At 33.4% G+C, this 26,455-nt stretch overlaps 1 protein-coding gene across 1 annotated transcript in view; it reads left to right on the forward strand.

Annotated features, from left to right (window-relative positions):
- Positions 1-2,844: 2,844 nt before the first annotated feature.
- LOC134844973 (kinesin-1 heavy chain-like) overlaps positions 2,845-26,455 on the forward strand; it is a gene marked incomplete in the record, with an annotated part of 39,697 nt that continues 16,086 nt past the window's right edge. The window contains 13 exon segments of the mRNA XM_063861800.1: positions 2,845-2,944; positions 3,256-3,387; positions 7,660-7,749; positions 10,980-11,158; positions 12,106-12,249; positions 12,506-12,597; positions 13,136-13,259; positions 13,612-13,861; positions 16,611-16,659; positions 17,359-17,633; positions 19,929-20,026; positions 24,252-24,515; positions 24,859-25,025. Coding sequence (XP_063717870.1) covers positions 2,845-2,944; positions 3,256-3,387; positions 7,660-7,749; positions 10,980-11,158; positions 12,106-12,249; positions 12,506-12,597; positions 13,136-13,259; positions 13,612-13,861; positions 16,611-16,659; positions 17,359-17,633; positions 19,929-20,026; positions 24,252-24,515; positions 24,859-25,025 — 1,964 coding nt within the window.

Genomic DNA, 26,455 nt, shown 5'->3' on the forward strand with positions numbered 1-26,455 from the left:
TCAAATCGTAAGAGTTACCTAAGAAACGCGTGTATAGGCAAAACTTTTTGACACTTACCATTTTACCATCTTAATACGTAGCAAAAACTACAACCTATCGTATTAAATTGAAGGTCTTTTACTAAATCATAGAGAAATCTATACACTATCTCAATAGATGGAAACTTTGGGTGCTGAGAATATTTTCTGAAACTTACCATCTTACCATCTCAAACCTTGTATCTTAATGCATGGCAAAACCTATGACCTATCTTAATACATGTGAAATCTTTTTCCCATCTTGATACCTAGCTTGCAGACCGAATGTTCTATTCCCTATCTTAAAACATGGGGGTCTTGCAAACAGTAAATGCTTAGAAAGAGTCATCATTCTCATTAACCAGAGCAGGCAATATGTCACACCGCTGACCCAGGACCTTGTCCCCAGACCTGGTGGCAGGCACGAGATCCGAGAGCGGCAGCTGCTACAAAACGTGATACAAAAACCGCAAAAAAAACCAATTGGCTACAAGAAAGACCGCAAAAAAGTTGCGAAAAACTCAAAACTTGTACATTGTATAGTATAATGGATTTTTTGTTGTAGTTTTTTCAATAAAATATTTTCTCGAAAATTGGGAAAAAAGAACATTCACATAGTATGATGATTACAAGGAGTTCAACTCTCACACCTTTTTCGTCTATCTTAGTCAAGGAAGCAAATGCCATTTTTGCCATGAAGTTCGAATAATCTTGGTTAATCTTTAAAAAAATCCTGGCTGCTCTTGGCAAATTCTTGCCAAAGAATCTTGGAAGATATCAAAGAATCTTCAAGAAAATTCAAAGAAAATTGAAGAAAAAAAACAAAAGTAGCTAATTTTTCTAAAAAGACTTTTGACAATTTGCAAGGAAGATTGGCGATTTTACTTTCAGGATTTTCCAAGATTTCGACAAAATTTTCGACCTTCTTATTGAGGATTAATCTAAAATTTTCTGAAAAAAAAATTAAAAATTCTCCAGAACTTTCGACTTGAAAACTCAATTGTAAAACACTTAGAAATTAGACTTATTACAGTTTTTAAAAAGTCAAATAAAATTATACAATGAAATTATAAACAATCAATGAAATTGTGCGCATAACTAATAATCATCAGAATGAAAATCAGAATAAAAAATTTCAAACTTCTTGGATGATTATCAGCCTTGAAGCAATTTTAGGCAAACAGATACAAATAAATCACCAAATTATGCGCATAAGAACCAAGGAAATGAACTAAAAATTATCAGTTTTTGGTCTAGAAAACATCGCAAATTTCAAAACTTCACAATTAAAGATTTTTGAAAATTCCCAAGGGGAAAAGTTTAGAAAACATCGATGATTTCCAGTTCAATGGATAAACAGCACGATCAGTGGCTCTTCTTCCTCCCCCCCACACATCACATAAGCATCGGCTTCATGTTGTAACGAGTGGTGGTTTTACAAGGTTGGGTATGAAGATAAAATATGTTTGCCATAGCTTAATTAGTCAGCATGTCGAATTTCTTAACACTCCAACAATGTGAACAAAAAATTTAGCGAAAACTTTATAGGAATCAAATAAAGATTTGGGGTGAAAATGTAGGAAATATCGAACAGTCTCAAATTCAGTATTAAGTCAAAAAAGCAAAGAAAAATGTGAAATTGAAGTTTTGTGAGAACCCGTGAGTGCCTGTGGAGTAAATATGATCATTTCCGTGAAATGCGAAAAAAAAGTTGGGTAATTTCAAGCATTTTAGGATATTGTGGAACACATGGATTTTTGTCGATGAAACTGAAACAAAACAGGTGACCAAACAAAGTCCAACGGATAATATAAGTAGCCTCTAAAAACTTTTGATAACCAAATAGAAACCCAGAGTTTTTCTCTAGATCAACATCAATAGAGTTGCAATTTTTTTTAAAAAACTTAAAGTAGTTTAGACGCTTAGGTACCTTGGAAAAAGCCGGAATTATTTTAACTTTTCCTTGTTATCTTTGATAAATCTTCAAGAATCTTCAAGATCTTCGCAAGATTTTCAAGATGACTGGACTTGGGGGACTTATCAGGTCATGACAAACATATTTGGTCTTCATACTTAAGCTTTTAAAACCAAATAGGCTCTTTTCCAGTTCCTCTCACCCCTTGATTTTTCCTGAACTTCAATGTACAAAAGTCAATTTAAAATGATTATCGTGATAAAAACTGCATTACAACGTGTCAGTGTGAACAGGTGAACAAATTCTTACAACACTTCTTGCATGCAAAACGCCGTGTGAACAATATTTTTAATTTGTATTTTTACGAGGGGGAGGGGGAGGGAAACTGAAAAAGAGCCCAAATAGTTACACTATAAGGTTGATGTTTGTGTAATCAGGAAAAAAGCGGCTCTTTTCTACCTCCCCCCCTCCCTCATTTCAAAATATTCATTTTCAGAGTTTTTCTTGTTTTATTATGCTTAAATGAGTGATGTTACGATATAAAGCATGGCGAACAAACATGTTTACAATAATGAGTTCGTTCACCATGCAAATTTTTGATACGTTAAGGTAATTTTAAAATAATTTTTCAAAGCTGAAATTCAAATGTGGGGAAAATTGGAAAAGAGCCAAAAGGCCAAAAGGGCTGCGACGTGTAACGTGTTGCGGTCGAAGCAATGTATTCGGTTAACTTTTCGTCCTTTGTTTAACTTCGACAAAATACACCGTCAAAAATACAAAAATGCAGTTTATTAAAAACGCACGTTCTTTTTCTCAAATAAAATTTATCGACAACTAAGTATTCATTGGATAATCAAAACAGCAACCAAGTCATCTTTTTATTGTTTTTTGTATTTTTTAACACCTCTACAATGGGCGGCGAGGCCGTGAGTGTTCGTGTCCTCGCCCGAATCAGACCAATCAACAAAAACGAAGAGAAAAAGGGCGAAAAGAGTGTAGTTATTTTCAAAGGTAGACTAACAAAGCATCCAAAACCAAAGCATCGAAAACCAGAGTATTTAGAGAGGCGCGCGATCCAAAAAGTGCTCAAAAATACCGAAATTGACGCGCTTTTTTCTCTCACAAAAATGATGCATGAAGAACGTTTTGTCAAAATTTTGTTTTTAGAGTGCAGTTGATAGCTCAGGTAGTTAATTTGTGGTTGGGATAATGTTGGGGTCTGGTATCATAATATAGTCAGCTACAACCGGCAGTAAATTTTGTGACGTTTTTAATGTGAAATAAAATTGCAAATGAGGAAATGATTTACCCTTTTTGTACAGGTGAGAATGGAGTGACTACTGAGTCACATCCGAAGAAGTGTTTCAACTTCGATGCAGTGTTGCAGCCAGAGGTCACTCAGAAGGAAGTGTTCGATGAGGGCATGAAACCCATTGTGGAACACGTGCTCAAAGGTCAAATATGGGTCGGTTCTTTTCCACTCCCCCCACATTTGAAATTCAGTTTTGAAAAAGTCACAGTGCTTTTATAATTTAATGAAATTCTGCAAAATAAGTTTTCTAAACTCATTTGCTTTCATACCTTGCACAAAAATCACACAGTTAGCGAAAAATAGCGTTATATTAATGTTAAAGTACTATGAAAAAAGGGCTCTTTTTCCTTTTCCCCCACCTGCAAAATTTTACAAGTAAACTTACAGTTAATTTTGTTCGATTATTATTAACTTAGACATACGGACTAATTACTCCCTGACGAACATATTCGGTCTTCATAATTAACCTTCTAAATCCACTCGCTACACCATAAATTTGATGCTCGTGTGAGGTGGGGGAAAAGGAAAAAGAGCCGAAAAAAGAAAGTTAGGCTTACCAAAAAATATCCCTTTTTCCTTTTCCCCCGCACCTCACACGAGCTTCAATATATTAGTGTAACGAGTGGTTTTACGAGGTTGAGTATGAAGACCAAATATATTTGCCATGGCCTAATTAGTCTGCATGTCAATTTTCATGACAATTGGAGAATGTGGTCAACAAATTTACATGTAAAAATTTGCAGGTGGGGGGAAAGGAAAAAGAGCCAAGTTGGCTTTACCATAACTTTTGCTGATACATGCAGTCGCACTTGAACATCTATTTAAAATGACCCCCTTCCTCAAAAAAATTACTGAAATAACAGTGTGAAGAGGGAGTGCAGCCTGTATTTAGACAACTGCGTATTCATACTCGTCAGTATTTAGACAAATACTGTATGAACCAATCAGAATCGAGAAAAGACATAAATAATCCAAAATAAATTATAATAATTTATCAACTTCTTCTTCGTCTCGACTCTGATTGGTTGAAACAGTATTTGTCTAAACACTGACGAGTCTGAATACGCGTTTGTCTAAATACTGCTATGTAACCTGTGAAGATCTATAATTTCATTGTTACTGAGCTGGCGGGGCTGTAGGTTCTTTTTCACGTCCACCCGTAATTCCATTGCAATTTTGGAAAACTATTTTACCAGTATTACAGTACTGATTTTACATTATCCTGATAGAACGAATAAAACTTGAAATTTAAAACGCGTTTTTCTCAAATTATGTTGATTATAGACGAGTCAATATGAAGAACAAACTTGCTTAGAATTTTAGCAAGATTAAAATGGCTAGTTTTGCTTTGCAAAATTTGGGCCAAAAAATTTGAACCCAAAATCGGATCATTTTTTGTGGCCAAATGAAAAAAAAAACGCCAAAAAAAACGACTAGTTCACTTGCTGACAACACTAAACCAAAGTGAGCTTCTTATGTAGCTCAAGAAAGTTTATTCTCAAAAAAAATTGCACAAAAAGATTTAAAATTGTTTCGGCTACATAAGGTATTAATTTGTCTGCAATTGAACGAGTAATTTCGGCGTAACTTTTAACTGACCACAAAAAAAATGATACAATTTTGGTTTCAAATTTTGGCAAAAACAGAAAATTGATAACTTGATGGGAAAATGGATAAAAGTCATTTCATGAACTCAAATTTAAGTTCTTCCATTTTTCCCGCCACACCTGAAGAGACGGTTATTTCCCGTTTCCCCTTAAGTTTTTGCTTGATCGTGCAATGTGACATTGGTAAAGTAATTTTTAAAAATTGAAATTAAAGGCAAAAAGAGCCGAATCTGGGCTTCTTATTTAACTTAGTAAAATCACTCGTCTCGCCATAAAACTGGTGCACATGCTGTTTTTTAGGGGGGTGCAATGAGGGAAGGCTGGTGGAAAACAAAAACAGCTGAGCTTTCTACGTGTGGCTTTTATGTTTCAATACAACTTTATTAGAGCGACAAAATTAGAGTATTATTTTCATATTAGTTTAACGGTTTTTTAAAGTCTAATGGTAAGTACAACAAATATCCTTACAAAAATTTATTTACATAAAAGTAACATAATATCAATTGTTGAGAGGGAGTGGAAACGAGCTCAAATGTTCAGACAAATTATTTAAAAACTGACCAAAAGGGTTGAAACGTTGAAAATTTTTTCAGAGTATGGAAAAAAAGAATAACCGCGAGCTAATTTTTGCCCTCTTAATAGAAAAGTAATAATGTGGCGTTTTTTTCCAGTCTCCCTTAGTTTTTTTGGGAAATTCGAAGAAGAAAAGCTTTTTTAAAGTTTCAGTTTTTTAAAAATGCAAATGCGTGTCAGCGTGAACACCTAATTGGGTTTTCTACATCAATCCCTACATGAAAATAGCCGGATTCCCCATTTCTTAAAATTTTATCTATTGTTGTTTTTACGTCTTATTTGTGGTATGATATTACGATGAAGAGAAGGTAGAATTGGAATATCACAGCTAGAAAAAACTCAAAAAGTATAAAAAGCAAATTTTCGCAAACTGAATTTTCATTTTAGAGTAAAAATTTCATTCAGAAGGTATCAAATTACACCGTCAAAACTTTTAATTAGAAAAAAGCTTTTGTACATCTAGAATTTGACATTTTCAAATTTGAAATTTTTTGAATTTGTTATTTTATTTCACAGTATGAATAATGGGCAGTTGATATCAGAACACTCCGTTAAAACTGTTTTTTTAATTTTTTTCTCGTTTACCTAAGGTTTTGAAACTTTCGTTATTTGAAATTTTTGAAATTTCTACCTCGATTCTGAAACTTCTCGTTATTTGAAATTTTTGAAAACTCAATTATCCTCTCTCAGCAAAACTTTGCTCAGAGGGTATCAAAACATTTAGTCAAAACTATTATTTGAAGTTTTTGAAAAATTCAAGATTTAATTTACGGAATAAATATTTTTCAGATGATATCAAATCACTGGTCAAAACTTTTATGGAAATTTTTTTTTCTTTTCATCTAAGTTTTTCAAAAAATTGTAATGATGGTATCGAAACACTCTGTCAACTTGACATTTTACCCAGTTTTTTTTTCCATTAACGTGCATTTCTAAAGTCTTCTTTCCAACCTTTGAAAAATCCGATTTTGATTTCTTATTTCACACTAAAAATGTGGTACGGATGATAATAAAACACTTCGTCATAAAGAGTTTTTTTCGTTCGCCCAGATTTTTTCCCGTTCTTCTATATTTTTGAAACCTTCAAAACTTTGAAATTTCTGAAGTTTGAAGATTTGGTTTACAGTATACATTTTCTGAAGTTCAAAATACTCCGTCGAAAACGTTATTTAGAAATGAAAGTGTCGTTCATCTAGGTTTTTTGGTTTCACATAGACTTATGAAACCTTCGAAGCTTTGAATTGTTCAAAATGTAGAGTTTTTTTCACAATAAACAAAATGTTCAGGTTGTGTCAAAACACTCCGTCAGAACTGTTAATAATAAGAAAAAATCGTTCTTATTAGACCTTCAAACCTTTGAAACGTTGAATTTTTTTGTTTAAAAAAATCTTAAAAATAGTATTGAAACACTCCGTCAAAACTGTTGTTCAAAAATTTATTGTTCACCTAGGTTTTGTTCAGTTAACTTACATTTTTGAAATCTTCCAATTTTGTTTCGGATGGTTAACAATATGCTTCGGATGATTACAAAACGTTTTGTCAAAACAGTTTTTAGATAAGTTTTTCCGCTCGCTTAGGTTGTTTCCGCTTTTTCAAGTTCGAATTTTTAATTCACTGTAAACATTTTGTGCAGATGGTATCAAAACACTCCCTCAAAACAGTTATTTTCAAAATGTTTTGTTCACCTAGATTCTTCCTGTTCACCTAAATTTTTGAACTCTGAAGTTTTTAAAGTTGCAGTATAGTTATTGTTGAGATAACAAAGCCCTCCGTTAAAACTGTTTTTTAGAAAAATTTAGTTTACCTAGGTGATTTTTTTTCGATTGCTTAAGTTTTTGAAATCTTCAAAACTTCTAAATTTCACAGTATAAATATTGTTCAAATGGTACCAAAACACTCCGTCAAAATTTTTATTCAAATTTTTTTTCTGTTCACCTAGATTTTCCAACTCTTAAAAACTGTGAAATTATTGGGTTCGTAACAGTTTTGACGGAGTGTTTTAATACCATCTTCAGAAGGTGGTATCAAAATACTCCGTCAAAACTATTTCTTAGAAGTTTTTTTGTTCACCAAAGACCTTTCTAATTACCTCGTTTTTTAAAATCTTCAAATCTTTCAATTATTGAAACTTGATTTTTATTTTTTCAAATTTGGGCAACCGAAATTTTTCTTAGTTTTGACAAGATTTAACTACTCAATAGCAGCAACTTCTTTAGTAATTGGTTTTGCTTCAGGTTACAACGCAACAATTTTTGCATATGGACAAACTGCATCTGGTAAAACATTTACCATGGAAGGAGCTCTCAATGACCAAAAGAACAAAGGTAAGCTTACTCCTTCCTATCAATAACTAATATTTACTATTGCTGACCAGGGATGAAAAGCTTCGATCCCTAACCACTTCAAAAGTCTCTCACCGCATTCAAAATGTGTTCAAAAAAAAGGTTTGCAAGAGGAATTGAACCGCATTTCAAAGCATCTTTTTTGTGAGCAATTTTGTGCAGTAGCATCAAAATGGCTGAAACACGCCAGACCAAAACTTTGTGCGCCAAGTCGTTTTATATAATGATAGCTTCAGTTCGAAAACAAAAACTGCAAATGTATACATAGAATTAGGCTAGCTAATTGGTCTATCTACTTAGTACTTACAAAGTATTACCTATAAAAAATAGTCTACCCTCTAAAAGCCGATAATGTCTGGAGCTCTAACTTAAAACGGTATTTTACCTCTGATAATTTTGCCGAAATTTGCCAAACTGGCTGATTTGGGACAATCAACGCGCGAGATATTTCCTGCTATTAACGCGCAAGCGTCTTTTTATTCCGCTTATAAATCCTTCTAACATAGCTAATCGGAGATTGGAAAAGAGTATTGAACGCAAGTAAACATACAAAAAAACACTGACTTTCTTGGAAAATACTCAACTTTCGAATTTCAAAAAAAAGAGGCCCTTTAAGCTCTTTGAATTTCTAGAACAATTTGTGGTTGTCATTTTTTTGATAAAATGAACCCAATTTGAGAAATATGGATCAATAGGTAAAATTCTTATTCCGCTGGAAATCTAAAAATTAAATTTCACTTTCGAAACTAGAAATCGTTCGCGTTTTTTTGCGCCATTTCAAAAGTTTGAATTTGAAAAGTGCTATTTACGTCACTTTCAGCAGTTGAATTTCAATTTAATTCTAAAAATGCATATATACTTAAGTGCATTCATACAAAGATTTAGAGAGATATAAAGTAGTTATTAGAAATTTTTAAGACTTGCTTGAAAAAAAATCAGCAAGCCCTGTATAAGAGTTTTCATTATGTTCATTACTCTTAAAATTGAATGGAGGTAAAACTATTGCATTACATGGCGTTAAAAGTATTCGTTTTTGGGATAAAAATATTTCAAAAAAATCCAAAAAAATAATCTTTTTATCATTTTATCAAAAGCTCACAATTTTAATAACTTTTTTCAATGGATGTTTTTAAAAGCAATTTCAAAAATGTTGAAGGGCAGTCAGAACATTCAGGGCTCCGCCTTGATACAAAAAGCCTTGTTTTCAATCAATTTGAGAAGGTTGTGATGACGGATTTATTCGCAGCGTTTCAATAAATTGCCCCTATGTGTCACTCATATTTAATAAATTCCTGAAAGTGCTCTAAAGTACTAAGAATTCATGTATTGCAATTGGTTTGCCACCAGAGTCATTCAAAAAGTTATGTACGGAGTACTTGGTGATTATGCGTCAGCATAATAAACAAAACTGCTCGAATTAGGGCTAAACTCTGAATATTCCGGCTGCCCTTTAACCTCTATAGAGTAGTATTTGCTTTCTAGCATGAAACGTTCAAACAAAAAATGAAAAAATTAAAAAAAAAACATCCTCGAGATTTTTTTCTGAGAATCAACCCCCACACGCTATGCTAAGTAAAGTTTGTTGAATTTTTCAAATATCAAAATTCTATGGAAAACAATTAGCAAGCCTCATTCAATTTGGCACGATGCTTAGAACGGATAAAACCTTCGCTTACACGTTAACAGCACGAAACATATCACGCGTTAATTTTCTAAAACTGGATACATTGATAATATTTAAACAAACATAACTTAACAAAATAGATCACAGATAAAACATATTTTTTATTATTTTGAGCTCAAGACAACAATGCCAATGGGCTGATGTAAGATTATAGTCAAAATGGCTAGTTAAAAGCTGAAAAATGTTTTACAATTGTTCCGTCACTATATTCGAAAGTCGGATTAATTATTTTGAAAAACGCAATGTTATTAGTACGAATTGATAAACTGAAAAGATCATGCTTTCAAATTTTTCATTACAAACAAGCTTTTCCAAATGGCAGAAGAACTATGTGAAAGACTTCAACTAAAAAGTCAAAATTTCCAGGAAAAAACAATCTGTGTAAGCAAATCAGTAAATCAGTTACTGGGAACAAGTAATGAAATTTAGAAAGCCCTCGATGAGCTAGGTTCAAGGAAAAAATTGTTCTTTACAAATTGTTCTTAAAAAGATTTCAAAATCCGAACTTCTGTGGCTTTGTTTTCTGAAACGTACTGCTTTCAATTATGCGGACGAAAAGCATAAAGTTTGAATTTTAAAACGACGTGTTTTTTAAGAGTAATAAACGTAGTGAAAACTCTTATACAGATTTTTTGTTTGATTTTTTTTTTTTAATTTGTTCAGGCTCAATTTTGATTTTTCGCGGTTTGACTTGTAATTTCTTTTTAAGCTCAGTGCTGTTTCCTTGTAAAAGAAAGGCAAAATCCACTTTCGATCAGCAAAAAGTAAAGATCACGAAAAACTTGATCCACTTCATATTTCAAAAATGGAAATTAATTATCAGATATCCCAGTGAAATAAAAAATTTGCTTATTGATCCAGTTTTCTCCTCAAATTGAGTTAATTTTAACAAAAAAAATTTCCATCATAAGAGATTTCAGGCCATATTTTTTTCTTCTAAGTTCAAAAGTTGAAGATTTTTGAAAAAAATCAAGTCAGTTTTGGTTTCAGTTTCATTGCGTCCAATTCTCTTTTTGGTCATGTTTTCGAGTTTGGGTTGAAAAACGATTAAAACATGACTTGCTTAAAATTTTAGCAGAATGATTATGGATCATTCTTTGCCAAAATTCATCATAAAGCTAGTCTTGTCTTCCTTGTATTTCACCAAAAATCAACCCAATTTGAGAAAACGCGCTTTATCTTTCAAGTTTTATGCTTTTAGCCCGGGTAATTTAAATCTATCTTGTTAGAATTTTTTATCCGAAAAACAATTCGAAACGATTTGAACTTTCAGTAAAAATATTGAGTGGGTTCAAACTTGTACGAGAAGTTTTTTCATCTTTTTAGCAGAGAAATTTCTCTGAACCTTCTATGAATCAATAATTATCATTGCAGCTAGGATCGGATGTAAAATTTTGTATAGGCGCTAGCGATCCAAAAAAATTACTTGTGTTTTTTTGGTGGATTTTAGGTGTCGATGTTTTTTGTGTGCGTTAAATATTGTGCGCGCAAAACAAAAAAAAATATCATAAGCAGTATTTGTATTAAGGTGTGATTCCTCGGATGGTGGATGCTCTCTTCAGCAGTGTAGACAGCGCCAAAGAGAAGACAGAGCTCTGCATTAAGCTGTCCTATTTCGAGATCTACAATGAGAAGCTGCAGGATCTGCTCAAACCAGAAAACGACAACCTCCCTGTACACGAGAGGAAAGGGTCCCCATACGTCAAGGTGGTCGTCAGAAATATAAAAAACATAATCATAGCATGTTCGCTTTAAAAAAAAGTTGCCATAATATGTTCGCTCTAAACACAGGAACAATTTGCGACCAATTAACATTTTTTTGAATCCCATTTTGGAAGAACATCTTCACAAACTCATAAATTTACCTTTCATTGTTTCCTGCGTCATATGAAAAATAGGCATAAAAATACCTATAAAAGTGTTGAAATGATACTTTTTACAAAATTAAGAATCCCTTTATTTTTTCAAGTAAACTTTTTTAATGTCACTCGAAAAAAAATTTAATAAGCATTAGGAAATGATTCGCAAACTTTTGTTGAAAAAAAAGTCTTTAATTTAGAACTATAATTAAAGAACCAACAAACAAGGGAATTCACCTCCATCAATGCATATTTTGCAAGTATCTTTTTCTCAGTTCAGAAACATCTTCTGCACTTCTGCTAATTGTCAGAAGGTATTTCGGAACAAACTTTCAGTCGATGAACCTAGTTCATACTCTTATATAGGTCGTGATACTTTTTTTTAGATTTTTCGCGATTCGACTTTTTATTTATTTTCAAGTTCAGTTCACTTCATTGTTCTGTTAAAAGGAAAGCAAACTCCACTATCGAACAGCAAAAATGTTAGGTCACAAAAAGGTGATCGAATTCTAATTTGGAAAACGGATTTTAATTTTCAGATTTCGCAGCGAAACAAAAAGTTATACCTATTGATCCAGTTTTTTCAAATTGAATTATGTTTTATCAAACAAAAAAAATACTCTAGAAAGTCCCAGAGCTATAAGGCCATCTATTTTTTTTCTTGGAAGTTTGAAAGTTGAGATATAAAAAAAAACAGTGAGTACTTTTTCCTGTTTACTTGCGTTCATTACTATTTTCAGACTGCCTGTTGGTTATGTTTTACTTACGTGCCGATCAGAATGTCTCTCTGTATAGGGTCTACACGAGGAGTCTTTGGGGTCGCCCAAGGAGGTGATGAAGTGTATTGAGAAGGGCAAAAAGAACAGACACACTGGAAAGACCAACATGAACGAACACTCCTCAAGGTCACACAGTGTAGTACAGCTCAAGGTCGAACAGGTACAACCAAAACCTTGCCACTTCTCTATGAGTAATTACATAATCATATAAAATTAGGAGCGCCAAATTGCTATGAAAATTATTACAAAATTTCGTGAAAACACTATTTTAAATACGCACATATATTAGGGCAAAAAATTAGATTCGGATCAAAAATTAAATTTTATTGATATTAGCTGGAGTTTTACATCACTCTTGAGAAACGACATTTGATAGCTTTTATGTGAGATTTCAAATATTATTGTTTCTGTTTCAGTCTACGCAGAAGGGCAAGAGTAACAGTCTTCTGTTTCTGGTGGACTTGGCAGGATCAGAAAAGGTGGCCAAAACAGGCGCCACAGGAGACAGGTTATAAAAAACAAAAGTTATAAAATTCTACAGCAGAGTAGGCAAAAAATCAAAACTTTTCTTCCGGAATTGAAAGTAGGGTCTATAAACAAGCGGCAGTTTGTGAACCCCGTCGCTTATGCATTCGCTACTTATCTATTGAGCGGGCATCCAACAACCAAAAACGTGTGCATATATGCGCTTATAGCGTACCTCGTTTATTTAAGAATCTCAAAACAATGTCAAGCACGAGGATTCAGAATCGCTTAAGATTAAAATGGGGGCTCTTTTCTAAAATAAGGGCCCTCACCACCTTTCGATATCATTTTTTAAAATTCGCTCAATGTTGTTATATTTCAATGACGCTTGGCATGGTGAACAAGCTATCAATTGAGAATATATTTGTTCTTCATACCTTGCATCGTAATATTACGCGTTTAGCCGTAAAAACAGGTAAAACAACCATAAAAAATGACAGCTTGAAAGCTTGAAAAGAGACTGGAAATGAGCCAAAATAGCTGGATGTCTAGTTTTGGGTGCACTCATGTTGTTTTTGTAGGTTGAACGAGGCAAAGAACATCAACAAGTCTCTCTCCTGTCTGGGAAACGTGATCAACGCCCTCACTGAGAAGAAAAAGACACACGTACCATACAGGGACAGCAAACTCACACGCATTCTTCAGGTGGGTTTATTCTCTGACCTTAAAAATGGCTAGCTTACACTTCCTGTGTTTCATATGTGATACCAATAACTGTCGACTTCTGAGAGCATCAGAGGAGCTGAAAAGGATTATTCAATTTTAAAGCCTCAACGTATACACAGTTTTATCATTATTTTTACTATATACTAAGAGCTGTATAATGATGATGATCATTGCCATTCAAAAGATAAACGGTTGTTTGATCAAAAATTGGCATCATAAAACAGTCATTCGGAAAAAAAAACGTATCCCAGAATTGAGAGCAGATGGCTTTGATTTGGACACCAACTCCGGCAAATTTATTGATTTTGAACTTTTGAAAGAATGTGTTCAGGAGAGTTTGGGCTGCAATGCAAGAATGACGATGGTAATTTGCTGCTCGCCCGCCAAAATGAACGAACAGGAGACCCACTCGACACTCATGTTCGGCCAGCGAGTGAAGACGATCAAGAACAATGTGAAGGCCAACACTGAGAAGTCCAGTGAGTACTGGATGAAGATGTACAACAATGAGTGCAATAAGGGAGCTAAAGTAAAGAAACTGGTGCTGAAGTTAATCAAGGAGGCCAAAGAGCACAGAAAAGGTAAGTTATATACTCAGGATTGAAGTTCGGTTGATCAAAATACTAGTTGAAGATCTTGAGAGGGAAAAAGTTTTTCAGTTAGTCGTCATAATTAACCAACCAACTTCAAATCAATCGCTTTGGCAAGATAATAAAAGGTGAAGTTTAATCTAAATAACTTATCACAGTTTAAAGGAATTTTTTTTGTTTTTTTTTAATTCTTGCTTTTCCGGCCAATTGAAAAATGTGGAAGATTTTTGTATGCGAGTGCGTTTCAGTTTTTTTGTTTTTCACGCAAAATCAGGTTCCACAAATAATCATCAGAATGGGTCGAGTGATATATCATATTAAAGCTCTTTCAGTCGTGATTCGAACGTCTTTAAAAAAGTTTCAAAAACTTTCACAGTGTTGAAAAAACCGGTTTGAAATTTTTGAGTTTTCGTCCAAAGTGGTCAAGTAACGTTCGTTATGTATAACTATTGGCCATTTAGGAACAAACCTGATTTTACTACAAAAACAAACATTTTTTGAAGCTTAATTAAGCGCTTTCTTGGCATTCAACTGAGCACTTTCATCCAAACCTAAAAATTTTAGTGCAAAAAAATTAGGAAATATTTTCCCACTTTTTCGTTCATTTAATTTTTTATTAGAATTATGGTATTTTATGCCTAATTTAGTTACGTTATACGTGTTTGTATAGTTCTATATTCACACCACGGAAAAGTGACGCTAATTTGAAGATTCAAAAAGTTTTTTTGTAATTTATTACGAATGTGGTCGGAACGTTCTAGGCTACTTGAACAGTAACCGGCTATCCTTGTCTGATTCTAGATTTTCTTTACACTAGGAATTGATTTAACGATAAAAATTCACTTGGAAATACAGTCACGAGAAAAATAAGATGCAGTTTTTCGCTTTGAGACGATTTCTTGTGTTTTTGACGTTAATTAAGATACAGTGTTCAAACTTAGGCGGTCGATAAAACTACTTCGAGTTCGGTTGGACCAAAATTTTAAAAGAATCGAAAGAACACGTTTTGGAGGTGTTGATTCGTTATCAGAACATAACTAAGCAGAAAGATTCTTCATGTGGAGTTATCGTGGTAATCACCACGGGCTGTTTAAGTTTTATAGATTCGTTTCGTTCGGTAGGAAGTGAAACTTAGTTTTTCCTATGACTTCAGTGCAAAAAAATATTAAACAGAAAATCTTAAGGTGCAACGTCAAAACGGATAAAATAAGTTGGAGAAATTCTGCGTTGACAAAAGTTTTCAAATGGACTTGCAAAAGCGGTGAAGATTTTAAATCTTGTAAACACTCAATATCAGTTTTGTCTGATTCTTAAAATTCTGTTTGGAATTTTATGAATTTCCTTGTCAGTTTTTTTATCATTAGCTGGCCGACTCACGCTTCAAAAATTGCATCAACCTTATTTCGAACATTCAAACTTGTGGCTCAAAACCTTGCAGAGAATTTGTTAAAAACATGAAAAAAAGTTTTTCTCATTTGCTTGGATGAGAATCAAAATTTGTAAATGTTTGGTCCTTTTATTGAAACTGATTAAAGTTCCAATAATTGGTTGTTTCATCCAGTTTTTTATCTCCCCTCCTATCATTTTTCCTTTGGCTTTTTACAACCATCCCACCCCAAAGTTTATTCCTTTGCCCCACACCTGATCCAACAACCCCACCTAGCCATTTGGACCATCCACACCCCCCAATACACACACACTTGAACCACCGCGCCACCACATGAACCACCCGTCCCTTGACCAGAACCAGCCCCCACCACCTGAACCAACCAACCCTCCTTGCAAGAACCGACGTCCTCCACCATCCGGATTGTTTTTGGCAGGGGTTGGTTCAGGTAGTGGTGCTGGTTCAGATATTTTTTAATGGACGGTCAGAAATGCCATTTTTGAAAAAAGTTGGCAAAAAAGTGCATGTTTTTGGCACGCGATCTCTTGCAAACTAGAATAAGTTAAGACTTAAAAACAACTAACCAATTTTAGTTAAAAAATAGAAATTATTTATGTGCGTTAAAGTTTGCTTCGCAAAAAGTGGGAAAAATAGATTTTGAGGGATTTTTATTGTCTTCATCTATAAAAATGAAAATTGTTTGTTTTTAATTGGTTTAAAATAAATATAAATGCTTTAATAAATGATAGCAATATAATTCATTTTTAGTTGATTGTAATTGATTTTTCTTTTTTTTATAGACATTGATTATAAAATTCAAGTTTAATCAGCTTTCATCTAAGGGACTCCAAGGCAAGTAGACTCACGAGAAGTTTTTGACTTAAAAAGGGCGGAAATATTTACATCAGATGACAGTCATTGCGTGATCAAATTGGACCTTTAACAATTTTGCAAACTCATTAAATTGTGTTAAATATCAACCACCGAATCCACTGCAAAAATTTTGTGGAACCAAAAAGTAAAGTTTTCGTCGGCAAAAAATGTGTTGAGGAATCCGCAACGAGCAAATAAACCCAACAGATCATCAAATTTTTTAATAAATGACAAAGCATTTTAAGAGGACTGATTTTTTGCGCGAGGTTGTTCTCTTTCTCCTGAACAATTTCGAACTTTTAAATAGCCAATGTTCACGGTTTTTCTTATATCATCAAAAAAATTGTTTTCTTGAGCTCAATTTTTAAAAAATAATAATTCACCTGTTACTTATTTTTGTTAAAATATTTAGATCTAAAGATAGCCAATTTGCTCAAATTGGGATAAATTTACGCGCGATATATTTCTTGCTATTAACAGGTAAGAAGAGGTTTAATCCATTCCAGAAAACTGTTTCAAATAAAATGAGGCATGTTACTTGGTTCAATTAATACCTTGCTATATGCGAAAAGTATCACTTTGTACTTAACATAGCCTGTGGTAGGATAATTAAAAAACATTCAAAAGTTTGAAAAAATTTTCGTTTTTATTAGAAAAATGTGATCATTTATTTATTTTTCAAACTGAACACTACGCCATAGACGTTAAAAGCTTGTCGGAACGTTCAAAGAGTCACATTGATACGAGCAACTTGGTAAAATAGTGGTCAAAGTAGTCCCAAATTCAATTCTTCCTAACTTAGGGTTTTAATGGTAGCAGGTAATTTTTTAAATTTACATTTGATCTTGGCATGTCAAATTTTTCAGATGGTGTAAAAAAGCCCTTCAAAAATGACTAGTTAAAAAGTTGAAACTTTTAAACAACTCATTCATTGTTCAACTAGGGGAAAACATCTGAGCACCAATATTTCGCCACTTTCCTTGAAAGTCTAACAAAAATGAAAAAAAAGGTACACTTTGGCCTCGTAAAACAGATTCGACAGACAAGAGTACAGATGCAATAGCACAAGGTTGGTTGGTTGTCAACTTCATACAACCAAAGGAATGCGAAGGTTTATATTATTATCTGAGCCATCAAACAAAGACAAGGGTCAATGCGCTCAGAAAATGAGCATTACGTAAAATGACTTTCATTGGTTGAATTGTTTTTAATTCATCATTTTCAAAAGTTTTGGTTTCCATATCATTTATCATCAATCACCTGATATCAAGTCTTTCAATAATGCACGGCGAATCCTTCTGAGGTTTCCAGCTCTCACTTCTATTCATGTAACAAAGGTGAAATGTTTTGTTAATCTCGAGTTTTCTGGTATTAAAATCTATTCAGGTGGCAAACCCAAACCGGAAGTTGACCTGGAGGAGCTGAAGAAACTGCTGGATGATTTCGGCAAGGGAGACGCGCATGCGAAGATTGAGAAGATGGATGGGGACGATGACGGCAACTGTAAGAACCAAAATTTTCAGTTTCAAGTTTTTGCTTTTGAAAAATTAAAAATATAGTAATCAAAATTTTTAAGTCTTATTGCTTCATAGTCACTGATATGAGTCTTATGGAAAAAAAACCAATGGAATTATTAGGAGTGATGAACGTAGTGACTACTCTTATGTGAGTCCTGCTGGTTTTTTTTTCTTAAAATTTGTTCACGCTCAATTTGATTTTTTGCTGTTTGACTTGTGAGTTCTGTTAAAATTCAGTGAATTTCTGTTGTTAAAAGGAAGGCAAACTGTTCTATCGAACAGCAAATTTGTAAAAATCACGAAAAACGTGATGAACTTTTAATTTCGAAAATGGAAATTAATCAGATTTCCCAGCGAAATAAAAGTTTTACCAATTGATCCAATTTTCTCAAATTGTGTTGATTTTAACAAAAAAGTGTCCATCATAAATCATTCTGCGAACTCAAAGAGCTTTAAGATCATCTATTTGTTTCTTCAAAAATCAAAAGTTCAAGATTTGTGGAAAAAACAAGTAGGTTTTTTTTAGTTTCCTTGTGTTCATTACTCTTTTCCAACTGTCAGTAAATGTAAAAATAATCTAATTATTTGGTTAACAAAATATTTTATATTTGATCATCAAAGATTTCAAGTCTTGCTCAAAAAATTTGGTTTCCGAATTCGAAAAAGGTTAATACGATTCCTGTTGGATCAAAACAGGTATTATGAAAAGGTATGGGATCGGGTGTTTTATTTAATTATTTTTTTTGAGACGCTTTGGATAAATTTTCAGTTTTATAAAAACTTTATTCTTTTCTTTAAATTTGAGTTCAACGGGTAAAACAGGTTGTGGGAAACTCTCCTGCAAAAGCAGCTATGCTCAAGTTTTTTCTTCACAAAAAGTTATGACCCTCAGAAAGGTCAAATAATCGATTTTTTTTACCGTTTTTGAAAACTCTCAAAAACTATTTTTCCAAATTTAAGTTTTTAATTTTTTCAAAAAAGAGCGGGTTTTACGAAGATCCCCTGCATTACACTCAAATTTTTTCACACAAAAGTTATGACCCTCAGAAAAGTCAAAATTTCACTTTTTTGATCGTTTTTTAAAAATTTTCAGCTTTTCTCAAAAACTACACTCCCAAATCTGAGGTTTCGGTGTAATTGAGGAAAACGAGTCGTGGGAAATTCCGTTGCATAAATTATCACGTCTAAAATTTTTCTACACAAAAAGCTATGACCCTCCGAAAAGTCAAATGTTCGATTTTTTAACCGTTTTTTTTTTAAATTTTAACCTCCCAAAAAGCTACCCTCCATAATTTCAGATTTCAGTTTTAATCGAAAGAATTTGTTATGGGAGCTCTCCGAAGAAGCAATCAAGAACAATTTACTCTATACAAAAAGTTATGACCCTCTGAAAACTCAAATTTTTGACTTTTTAATCGGTTTTTAAACGTTTTGACTTTTCTCGAAAGCTCCCTCTCAAATCTGAGATTTTGGTTTTAATGAGAAGAACGGGTTGTGCGAAGCTCCGCTGTAAAAAGGGTGAAGCCCTATTTTTTCAACAGACAAAGTTATGACTTTCGGAAAAGTCAAATTTTTGATTTTTTGACCGTTTTATGAAATTTTTTGACTTTTCTCGAAAAGTATCCAACCAAATCTAATGACCAACGAGGTTTTGCTCTTTAGATTTGGATGATCATTAAACGTTGCTCAATAGATTTGTTTGGATACTTTTTGAGAAAATTCAAAAAGTTTCATGAAACAATCAATAAATGACCGCTTCGCACAACCCGTTCTTCTCATTAAAACCAAAACCTCAGATAGATTATGCGGCTAAGCCTAGATGTTTTTCCACAAAAAGTAATGGCCCTCGAAAAAACTTAAATTTTGATTTTCTTACCATTTTTTTTGAAAATTTTGATGTTCATGAAAGTTATCTTGTTAAATTTAAAAACTCACTCCTTGCTAATTTTTAAGAGAACCAAATAAGATTTTGGGTGAAGCCCAGTTTTTGGAGTTAACCTTGTCCTTCCGAATCAATACAAAAGTTCAAAATTTATCAAACAAGTCTTTCCAGCTTTAGCTGGCCTCTAGCTTCAAAAACATTATTGTCTTTTTTCCATTAAAAAAAACAAAAGTTAGCATCGCTTAACGTATGTGAATCATGTTCGAATAAGGCGAGAAAAAACTTGGTTTATTTTTCTTTCTAATTTTGCAGAAACCAAAACAATGTTAACAACAAAAACTCCAATTTATTTGATGGTTCAGTTTTCTTATTTGATAGCAGTTCCATTTACAATTTTAGCTCCTGATACCCCTGCTGGGCAAAAGAATAAAGATTCGGAGAGGCTGGGCAGCAAATTGAGCAAAACTTCAGCCGCCAAAGGAAGCAAGGCCGGAAAGGTTTGATAAATGTTCTTTTATACTGGCTTTGGTATTTTCCCGAATTCCCTGGGTAGCAAAATCGGTTTGAACTCTAAAACTTTCGAAACATATCTTATGATCATTTTTCCGACTTTCCAGGACGGCCAGACGGATGGAGTTTTTTTTTCAAAAAAGACAAAAATCAAATCCAAAAAACAATTTCGACAAAACTCTTTTATATCTGAAAAGATTTAGTACCTTGAACTCAAATAGAAAGTTATTTCTATCAGCGATTAATCAATGGTCCAAAATTTGTAGAAGAAACCAAGGACGTTTTGTGCCTGGGGTGATTTTTTTTACTCTGTTTCGAATGTTTAACTAAGCAATTTTGACAAAACGTTTTAACCTATATGAAATATTGTGTTATACAGATCTCAAATATAAAACAAATTCACCTGTGATCACTATTTTATACAGATATGGGGTTTGGAATTTGCTAATTGGCCAGTTTTGGATAGATAATGCATGATCTGGACTTTTGAAAACAAATTATGGAATTTTTGTTATCGGGGTGACTTTTTTCTATGGACAGATTTCAACTTTTGAAAAAGCAATCTTTGGCGGTGTTTTTTATATCATTCAAAAGATATTGCTATCAAGAGTTTTTTTTTTAATTTGTTTTTCGTAAGCATTTTTTCTGAAAAATTATTCGTTCTTTTTTAAAGATTGGCAATATTTCGAGCTAATAATGAGTCAACGGAGTATTAACCCTTCTTAACAATAGTTTGAAATCAAATTGAGGCATGCTATCATTCATATTTTGACTCAAATTTCAAAAAAAAAACAATCGTGATTTTTTCGCGAAGTTATGGGGGGTTTGAAAAATAAAATTTTAGCTCATTTGGGACAATGTAGACGGCGTATACGGCTATTTTATCCGCTCAAAAACCGTTGCAAACTAACTTGAGACCAACCATTGGAAGTAATTATTACGTTACTAAACACTTTTATTATAACTTCGTACTTGGCATAGCAAATTGCAGGGAAAATGTTTTTTTTTTAAATTCGGGAAAAAAAATCATTTCTTTTCAGTTTTTAGGAAATCTAATAAAGTTTTCTGATTGATGCTCTCGAAAAATTTGTTAAATGACAATAAAGGGCAATTGGAAGGTTCAGGATTTTGGCCTGATACGAGAAATTTAATTTAATTTGAAATCTATGGAAGTCTTGGGCTCAAAAGTGAAAACAATTGTTGTATGTGATTTGTTTTGCAAACTTGTGATGGTTTTATGTTTAAAAACTTTTTGCAGAGTTTGCAATTTTTCTGCATAATTCAGAGCGTACGCGTTTTCTAAATCTACTCACATGTTCTCAAATTTGCAAAACGATATCTCTCACAAATTCAACACGCCTCTTTGCTTTGTTAACACCCAAAATGAGCACACAATGGTTAACTCACCCCCACTTTTTATACCTCTTATCTTCCACCACACAAACCCCCCCCACCAACCCCAACACAAGGCCTTCCCATATGTTTTTAAATGTGTGTAAGGCTGAATGGGTGAGGTGGGTGTGATGGAATTAAGATTGGTAATAGTAAGTGTGGGGTAGGTGGCAGGAAGACAAAAAGAAATTCAGAAAACATTTTTTGCAGTACCCAACTGTGTAATATTGGTGGAATCCCTCATGCGCAAAGATCCAAATGCGCGAAAATATAAATGAGCCAATCAGAGCTAATCTAAAATTTGGAAAGAAAGTAAACATTTCCAGGGACTGGGGTATTGAGATTGGCCGAATATAAAAACGGCACAATATGCAAAATTCAAATATTGTCATTGACCGCCCCAAAGTTGGGACAAATTTTACATTTCAAGGGTTTCGTAATGAAAGAAGCAAACTGTTTCTTCGTTTACTTCTTTGGAATTGAATGGCAACTGCTTCTTTTTAAAAAATTGACTTTCGGCTAATTTTGTGTTCGGTTTTTCGCACACAAGTTTTTTCGCGCATTCGGTCCTTCACGAATGAAAATAGCCCCCAAAAAAGAAAAAATATCAATCCAATGTATTTGATTTTAAAAAATTGATTATAAGGAAACGTATTGTATTATAAGGGACTATATTAGATTATAATTGTTTTTAGGCAAAAGAATGGATTTTTCAATACAACTTCATAGATGCTCGAAACTTGAGCGTGCAATCGCTGAAGTGCAATTTCCAGGGGGCTATTCTCATGCGCGAAGGACCGAATGCGCGAAAAAACTTGTGTGTGAAAAACCGAAAACAAAATTAGCCGAAAGTCAATTTTTAAAAAAAAATTTGAAATTGTATTGAAAAACCCATGCTTTTGCCTAAAAACAATTATAGTCAGTTTTAAAAATTTTTTTTGAAGTTGTATTGAAAAACCCATGCTTTTGGCCTAAAAACAATTATAATCTAATATCGTCCATTATTATACGATACGTTTTGTTACAACTAATTTTTTTAATCGAATACAATGGATTGAAATGTTTTCTATTTTGAGTGATGCATAATTGATTATTTTTCCGACTTCCGAAGAAAACGGGGAATATTAATGCTTGGGGTAGTTTTTTTTCAGTCATTTTTTTTCTACCCTGGTTTTTCTATACCATCTAGAAGAAAGTGTTTTCTGGAATTCAAACGTAAAAACGCATAGGTTTGATTTTTTTCACAAAGGCATAATGTTTTGAATTTGGGACTACTTTGGCTATTAAAAGTCACTTTTGGATATTAAACGCGCACAATATTTCGTTTTTTTAAGGTGAGCGTCAAAATACATCCTTCTAATTTGAACTGAGGCATGCAGTTTGCTTCTATCAAAACGCTAATTTACGCCAAATATATCACGTTAAAAGTTACATAGCTTGTGGGGATAAATTTCAGAAATTAAAAACATGAAAAAAAACTTTGAACTTTTTATATGATTATTTTACCAAAAAAACTTCTGATCGACAAAAGAATTGCAGTCGCAAGGTTTGAGTTCAGGTTATTGTTAATCAATAGTACCCTTGAGTTCAGGGTATTGTTAATCACTTATAATTTGTAATTTGTTATAATGTTTTGAGGCAATGGGACAGCCATTAAAATCTATTGTATATAATGGATTATAATTCATCGAACCTCATTGCAACTTTGCCATTTGTTTCAAAAATTTAGTTCTCAGCCATTTACTACTTATTTGTATGCCTTACGATTGTCAATCAAGTAAATTATTTTGTTGGGAATAACGACTGGCAAAAAATTAGTTTCTTTTTCCATTACACTGAAAAGTCAATTTTTGCCAATTATCATATCGTTCCTCATAGAACTTGAAATCTGTAATAATTGAAATTCGTGTAAAAAAATCTAAAGAACTGCAACTTTTATGACAGAAAGCATCTTTTTGATTGCACATATATTAAAAAAACGAGGCAAAGTCCATTTCAGTTTTTATTGCCTATCATTAATCAACTTACAAGAAATAACTCGCTAAGGCACAAAAGTACTTCAACACTTGAACAAAATTTCAAACTACAGCTAAGTTTAAGAAACTTTTTTTAAAGATGTTTCAAATGTTTCAGCGTAGTTATATCAAGACGGAAGCTAACAATGAATTATCAAGATCCTCGACACCAAGGATATTCTGAAAAGACAAATTTTTCATAATCCATGCTACCATGTATACCTTGACTAGACCTTATATAATATCCCAAACTTTGAGAAGCATATTTTTGGGGAATGTACTTACTTGTGAGATGAATATGTTCCAAAATCTTAGAAAGTAAATATGGATATCTTGACAAGATAACAATATTACATGGATAATCCTAAATCAGCCATGATATTGCCGAGGTTTTCTATTATCGAAAATGTCGGACCTGATTTAGATTCTTCCGCTGAAAAATAACCTAATAAACCGGAAATGGAAATCCAAATTGCCATTGATTCCAGAATTATTTATCAGGGTTATGAGCCTCAAAAAGGGTTATGAGCCCTTTTTGATATATCTGAAATCGAACCCAAGCTAACATCCCCCAACCAAAGCCGTTTAGGGGTGGTGGATGTTAACTTGTCTCTGATTTTAAGTTTTCAGCCAATCAGAAGAGAGCATTTTACACGCAGCGCTTAGCAAATTTAATTTAAATTTAACGCTGGGCTGGAGGATGTTAACTTTGTCCCTGAAACCATAGTCAAAATTTTCTAGAAAAAGCATTGAAATTGTTTAGACTACCAGCTTAAAAATTACATCTGATTTCCTTAAATTTTAGGGCAAGAGCAAGGGTGGAAAGGGATCCAAACTGAGTGGGGTGGAGGAAGGTGATGAGGATGGGGAGGGAGGCGCGGACGGGGAGGGGGAGGGGGACAAGAGTGCGGACGGGGGGAAGAGTGAAGACGGAGAAGAGGGTGGGGAGGGAGGCGAAGGCGAAGATGGAGAGGGTGGGGATGGCGGCGGTGGTAAGAGCGAAGTACCAGAAGACGTTAAGGCAGTGCTTGAGCAGGAGGTCAAACTGAAGACTGAAGAATACGAACAGGTTGGACATATTTAAAAGTTTCTAAATTTTGTGTTTCAAAGCGTATTTTTGTTAACTCGTTGTGAAAACTTGAAAAGAAATATCTGCTTTAAAAAAAATCAATCAGCGTTAAAAAGAAAAAGCCACGAGACAAACAGGTTAAAGAAAAGCACCAACTGTAGATTTTTAAATAAGTTTTTGTTATGTAGCTCCAAATTATTTTGTACTTGGTGTCAAAAAATATGCGCCAGCTGAAAATTGATTGATTTCGAGCCATCAAGAAAATTATTTGGTAACTTGAGTGATGTGTAATCAAATCTGGTTTTGACATTCGCGGGTGGATGAACTCTCGTTTGACCTTCAGGAGAGGAACAAGATGGTGAAGGAGATAGATGCAAAGGATGACAAGATAGCGAAGCTGACTCAGGAGCTGAAAACTCTCAAGGCACAAATGGAGCAGCATGGAAATAAGTACAAATCCGCCCAGCAGGACGGCAGAAAAGCCATGGAACAGGTCACCGAACTCAACAGGTGGGCTACCCGAATAGAAAAAAATGCAAATTCACCAATATTCGTTTATAGTTATAACCAAAACTTAATTTTTGACGAAATCTACAAAAACTACATTGGTGACCTTGAGCAACTTAAACAACCGAAAATAGTGCTTTTTAGGTCAATTAATTTTTCAATGGCAATGGCGTGTTGAAATGAAGGAAAAATCATTTAATTCGATAATTCGCAGCAGGCGTCAAAAAGTAGAAGTTGTGAATCGTAATAGTATAAATTGAAAGTCACTATAACTTTCATGTCAAAATTTATCGTAACGGAGCGAGCGGTCGCTATTTTTCCCGCCTAAATGAATAGTTTTTTTGTAAACAAGACTCTATATATTTTTTTATTGCCAACTTTAATGAAAGAAACAATGGAACGTTGATAGATATTTTGTTTCACTTAGTAACTAAAATAACAAGACTGCTCGTATCAGGGCAAAGCCCTGAATGTTCCGACTGCCTTTAGAAAAATTAAATCTAAAAAAAAATGAAAAAAAAATTGGTAAAAAAATTTGAAATTTTTTGTGAAAATCATCCCCCCACACGCCATATAAAGTACAAATTGATAGATTTCACTTCTAGTATCAAATCAATTCTGGCAAATAAGTTTCCTTTAACCAATTTGGAACGATTTCTAAGACGGATTAAATCTACGCTTACGCGTTAATAGCGCGAAATATATCGCGCGTTAATTGTCCCAAATTGGCCAAATTGACAACTTTTAAACCCCCGTAACTTAACGAAAAATGATCACAGGTAAAATATCTTTTCAAATTTGAGCTCAGGACAACAATACCTTTCGAATGATATTAAAAAATCCGTCAAAAATGGCTAGTTAAAAAGTCGAAATTTGTCTGAAGAAAAAAAACCCACCCCGAGCACAAATATTCCGTTACTTTCGTTGCGAAAGTCGGAACAATAAGTCTCTGGTCTGGTTATATCATAAATCGTAGTCAATCTGGTCCTAGAATTAAACTATAAAAAGAAGTAACCATATAACTATATGAAGGAGTAAAAATAAAACGGTTGATCAAAATGAAAAGGTTATGGATAAGACAAACTATATAAATACTTATTTTATATTTTCAAAATTTTTCTAAAACTTATTTGATGTTTCTACATAGTTTTGCGGGAAGATAGCGGAGAGAAAATTAAAGAAAAAGAGAGTCGAGTTGCATGTCTTGGAAATTAGGGTTCGCTGTCAATTGTACGCGGTAGTTGTGTGTCCGGCCCAAGGGTGGTTATCCTATGTTCTTTTGGAATGATTTAGTTAACTTAGGAAAATAATTTACTTCAAGTGTGTGAGAAGTTTTTAAGAAGAGGTTTTAGTTTTTTGAAGAAAGAATAATCCAAAGAGTAGAGAAAAGCAACCGTCTGCTTGGGCGAAGAAGTTAAAGTCATTGAAAAAGC

Source organism: Symsagittifera roscoffensis, chromosome 4 (assembly GCF_963678635.1).
Source record: "Symsagittifera roscoffensis chromosome 4, txSymRosc1.1, whole genome shotgun sequence".
NCBI lineage: Eukaryota > Metazoa > Xenacoelomorpha > Acoela > Convolutidae > Symsagittifera > Symsagittifera roscoffensis.